The 5364-nt window shown below is 39.9% G+C and overlaps 2 protein-coding genes across 2 annotated transcripts in view; one reads left to right on the plus strand and one right to left on the minus strand.

The window, feature by feature from the left end:
• LOC122088287 overlaps window positions 1–2513 on the minus strand; it is an 8375-nt gene extending 5862 nt beyond the window's left edge. Inside the window, exon 1 of the mRNA XM_042657493.1 lies at window positions 1890–2513. Coding sequence (XP_042513427.1) covers window positions 1890–2263 — 374 coding nt within the window. The 5' untranslated portion in view covers window positions 2264–2513. The remainder of the gene's footprint in view (window positions 1–1889) is intronic.
• A 2216-nt stretch (window positions 2514–4729) lies between these two features.
• On the plus strand, window positions 4730–5257 carry LOC122087906 (flap endonuclease 1; the record flags this gene model as incomplete). Its single annotated transcript, XM_042657035.1, is given in 3 exon segments — window positions 4730–4889; window positions 4998–5114; window positions 5199–5257. Coding segments are annotated over 3 exon segments (188 nt in total), but the record flags the coding sequence as incomplete, so codon positions are not given.
• Between the last annotated feature and the right edge of the window lie 107 nt (window positions 5258–5364).

Below are 5364 nucleotides of genomic sequence, written 5' to 3' on the forward strand. Positions count from 1 at the left end.
GGAAGAATCAACATCTACATTGTATGATCCTTTACACAGTAATTGATCCACAAATTACTGCAATGGATGAGCAATCTAAATCATTCAGCTCCATCCAAAGATACATCCAATCAAGGAGAAAGATGTCCTGTCCAAACAAAACCTTAGGAAAGTCTTGCAAATATCCTAAAAAATCCTTCTTTTTCTTTTTCTTTTTCCAATCTCCCTAACATATTGCAAAAGGTATATCTTCCAAAAACGTTATCATCGTAATTTTTAGTACCAGTAAAAAATTTCCACATGCACCTGCATGATCATAAATGAGCTTGCACAGTACAGCTTCGACTCCTACCCATTTTTTAATCATGTGGGTTCAGCTGGGCCCAAGTCAAAACCCCCAGGGGGACCCACTGAGTTGCCACCTTACACGATGCATGATGTAAAAAAATATTAGAAAAAAATAATAATAAAAAGATGATGATATAAAGGACCTCCAAGGAAATTTGACCTGGATCTAAAAAGATGACATGGGTAAAATCATTTTTGACAGCCCATGGAATCAATAAGTAAAACTTTAGCATAAAAACATGTCTTCATGCTTTACTGGATCTTTTATACTATTTAGCAAGAAAACAACTTATAATAAAATTCATCCCGTGAATTTCCTGAAGCACATGTTACATGTATGACCTAGATATGAAAGGAAACATCAATAAATGCTGAAATTGACCCATCCTACCACTGGTCTATGAATCTAGTTTGGCCCAAGGTTCTCAATCTTGGTTTTGAAGCCAGTTTCGGGCAAGATGTGTTGGATCTCATTCTGAGGTTAGGTTTTGACCCTGTGCCTCCTTGGGTTCAAACCTAGGGTCGAAACCCAAGGTTTCATTTCGGACAAGCATGAAACCGAGACAACTCAGTGATTTCAGTCAGTTTCAACCGAGATTTAGTTCCATGGTTTGACCACAGCATGGCATTTCTTTCAAACATGTTCTTAAATTTATCAAACTGAGAATACACCATATCAACATAATCAAGATTAGGGAAAAAATTTCCCACGACGCCAGTGTACTATTGCCCTTTCACAGGTTCTCTCCTGCCTTGACTATGTGGTACCATGTAGATTATACCAATCTCTATGCTGCCATTGGTGCCGTATGGAGATCCCCCCCCCCCCCCCGACACTGGCATTGTGCAAGCCCTCTCCCTTAAGATTATCATGCTAAGTTTACTCTTCCATCCAAATACATAATTATTTTCTTCTTAGATCTGACTTACAAACCAGATCCTGCATGTCTTCACAAATAGTAGTCCATAACCTAAGGCAATAAATTAAAATGTCAAGACTTCATGAACAATTTCCAATTTCTCACAAGAGAATCCCATAATGTAACCCAACCCTAACAATTATACCCACCGAGTTTTTTCAGTTCAACATCATACATATTTCCATTTCAGAGAGTTTGGTAACAAAATTTTCAGCTTTCTGCCATTCCACAAATTTTAAAATCATCAGCATGATAAATCACCTAACAGGTATCCAACAAGTCATAACAAGTGACTTGGCTTAGATGGAACTACTATTCAATAGTGCAACTCAGCAGAGTTAAGATACCCCAATACTATCATTTCTAGACGAATTCAATGCACCCTAAACTCTGTAAGAAAATCCACCACGTTCAAAGACACCAAGAACTACTGCTCTAAGTAAAGGTGGCAACGATTATTAGTTTGCTTTCGAATTGGACACACACACATCAACAAACAGAGAGCACTAAAAGATTAAAAAATTTCCTATCTCAACTCAAGTCCCACTTTTAAAAGTCTCAGCAAGAAACTTCAATCAGGTAGAAATTTCGATTACAATAAAAACAAGAAGAAAACTTCAAGAAGCGGAACCGAAAACTTACTCAACACTGCTACTACTCTTGCTTAGCACCGCCGTTTCCGTTGATGAGTCGGATACTGTGGACTCTTCACCCTTCCCTTTGAAATTGGACCAAAGCCTGCGAGCGACGGAGAATGCAGAGAGTGCCGTGAAAGCAAGCCATAGACGATGAACTCCAAAACCCGGCGGAATGGTCCAGAGAAACCGGAATTTGCTTCGGAGGCCTAAGAGGACGAGACTAGTCCACCGAGGCCTCCATGACCATCCAATCACTAATCCGATCATCACAGCAACCCATATAGGGACTACGCAAACCAAGATGTCGAAGAATGTTTCAACCACCGCTGGTTTCTTCATGAACTCCATTAAATTGAAATTACAGAGAATTTCCTCCATTTTTTAAGGCTTAGAAATTGAAACAAAGAAAAAGTATAAAACCCTAGAGGACGGATTCAAGTACTCGAACTACATTAATCCCTGTTCTCTCTCTCTGAGAGCGGCAGAGAGACATTATTGCCTTTGATGTTAACCCCCTTCGTATGCTGGTTCCTATGGTTGGTCACAAATGACTAGTCTTCAATTGTAAAATGTGGACTCTGGCAAAATGACTTAGTCTTCAATTGTAAAGTGTGGACTCTGGTAAAGTTCGTCTTGAAGGCTGAGCTGGCCCGGAGTGAGGTTTATGATCTGATTGATCTTCAACCACTTTCTTTTGATGCTAATAGGGCACCCCCTTGTCTGGTATGGATGTATCCTTCGTCTGATTGGGTTAAATTAAATTGTATGCTGCTCTACCTTATTTTTTGCGATGGGAGGCATTGGGTTTATTAGCAGGATACGCATGGGGGTTCCAATTAGTGCTATCTCAGAATCGATTGTATTTGATCATAGTCTCACTGGTGAAACCTTAGCGGTGCGAGTTGATATGTGTTGAACAATCGAGGAAAATATCCAATATCTTATTATTGAATCCGATATAAAGAATCTTCTCAAACACATTTTATCCACTGAGCAGCCTGCTCTGAGCTCCATTGAGGGTATTATCTATGATATACAGCCTCTAGCATATAAGATCCCAAGAGGTTCCTTCTTTTGAATTCCTAGGGTAACTAATAACATGGCTAACACCCTAGCTCGGAAGGCCGTGTCGGTTGCATGTAAGACTGTGTGGCCGTTATCTACTCCTTGGATGATTGATGCTTGTAATCAAGAGGCTTTGAGCTCCTCATGCTTTCCCATTCAATCAACTTTCTCATTACCAACCCCACCCTTCTTTGCACTTAGTGAAGCAACCATAGCATGAGTCCCTCCTCGTTGGAAGAAGGAGAATAAAAAAAATAGGCCTCACCTTGACTACCTCCATATGTTTGAATTTAGGTATAACAAGGTCGGGCTTCTTCAAACCCTAGCCCAACCCTGAGTCTCATCAGCTGAGCCCAAGCCTGCCCTGAACCCTGACTCATGGCCTACAAACTTCAACCCAACCCTGCAGGGCTCAGCCCAAGCCAAACTTGATTGGCCCTAATTCTACAAGGGCTAAGCCGGGATGTCCCCGTTGGCCTTGACCCTGGTTTGCTATCTAGAGCCGAGTATATTCTAACCCCGATTTGACATTAAGGGCCGGGTATACCCTGACTTGACCCTACAAAAGATGACATAACTAAAAATTCATTTGACTCTACATCTAAATCCTTTTGAATTGAGAAGTAAAATAAATTTAGATTTAAAAAATATCGTTATATAATAAATTTGAGTAGCTTATACAACCATGGTGGATAACGAATACCAAACTTACAAAATTGACCATCGAACAGTCAATAAATTAGGGTCGGGCAAGGCCAAGTCAAGGCCAAAAGTCAATGTAATAAAATAAAGGTTGGACTCAGGGCGGGCCATAGACATCAACCTTTACCCACCATGATTATGACTTAGGGCAACAAAATTTCAAAGTCAGGCTGACTCTCAAGGCCATACTTTTTAGGCCTAGCCCTATGCGGGCTCAAACATGCACCCCTAGTTTGAACTTTGAACTTTGAACTAGAACTTGGGCATTGGAGGGACCTCTTCCTATTAAAAAAAACAAGAAAAACAATATTACTAGTATGGACAAAATCCTTTGATGAAGAGTTTTGGAGGAATCACTCATCTTTTCTCTTCCAAAATCCTCCCCCAAAATTCTCACACAATGGAGAAAACATTTTATTTTGTTTTTTGCACCATTTTAGTTAACCATTAAGGCACTAAGAGAGAATGCATGGGGGGCTAGTCAAGGACTAAAGGGGGAGAGTAACCCTACTTTCTCGTTCGCTAGCTCCAAACACCATTGCAATGTGTGATCCAGTGGAGAATCCTCTCAAGAACATCTTATTCCTACTGTCCCATTTTGTCTTTTGATCTCCCATCTGTTCCTCAATCCCTATGCGAAAGTTGCAAAGACCCATTTTCATGTGCACTATCTCAAATCTCAAGTTGATGATCTCAATAGAAACAGAAGCAAGGCCGAACACTAAACTTGGGAGATTAGTCAAGCAAACTCTTCGATATTTTACCCGTATGCAAGTGCAAGGGGACTCACATGGGCATCAATTAGAGGTTTCATGGGTTTCACAGGGGTGAGAGTGTCATTTCGTCGCCTCTATGTGCATTACCATATTTTGCATAGACGAAACTACTAGGTGGATGATTTTGCTTGGTAAACGGATGATTCTCGAATTCGATTTCAAAATTTATTTTGCCTAGTAGTTTACCATTTTTTTTTTTTTTTTGGACAGAACTATTAATTTTTTTTGTTGGCTGGAAAGTGGCAACAGTACAATTAACTTTTAATAAAATGGATTATAATTCCTGAATTACATAACTATCATAGTACATAGTACATAGTACATACCACATCAAATAAGCGAAGGCGGGAAAGGAATCGCCAATTCTGTCGTGGGGAAAACTTAAAACGGAAACCCTCATCGTCGTCGCCTTCTGGTTCTCCATTTCGAAGCTACCTATCACTATCCCGATGGGTATAAAGGTTCTCAGCAACTCACTCCTTTTCAACTCTTTTGCTTACCGGCATTTATAGTTAATGATAATCTGAAACTCAGCCTTGCTCTACTTGCTAATCTCATGTATTTGCTAGGGTTTAACAAAGCTACTCGCAGACAATGCTCCCAAGAGCATGAAAGAGCAGAAATTCGAGAGCTATTTTGGCCGTAAAATCGCCATTGATGCTAGCATGAGCATCTATCAGTTTCTCGTATGTTCTACCCTAATTATTCAAGTTCATTAAGCTTTGACAATAGTAAGGGATAAGAATCATGTTGGATGTTGGCTTTTTCAGATTGTGGTGGGGCGGGTTGGAACTGAAATGCTTACGAATGAGGCTGGTGAAGTAACGAGGTAGGAATTAGCGGGAATAAAATGAAGTGTGTGTGTTTGTTTGTTGTTGTTGTGGTTTTTTTTTGTGTTTTTAAATATGTTCAGCATTATCACTTTTTTTTTTTCTG

Source organism: Macadamia integrifolia, chromosome 9, assembly GCF_013358625.1.
Source record: "Macadamia integrifolia cultivar HAES 741 chromosome 9, SCU_Mint_v3, whole genome shotgun sequence".
In the NCBI taxonomy this organism is placed as follows: Eukaryota; Viridiplantae; Streptophyta; class Magnoliopsida; order Proteales; family Proteaceae; genus Macadamia; species Macadamia integrifolia.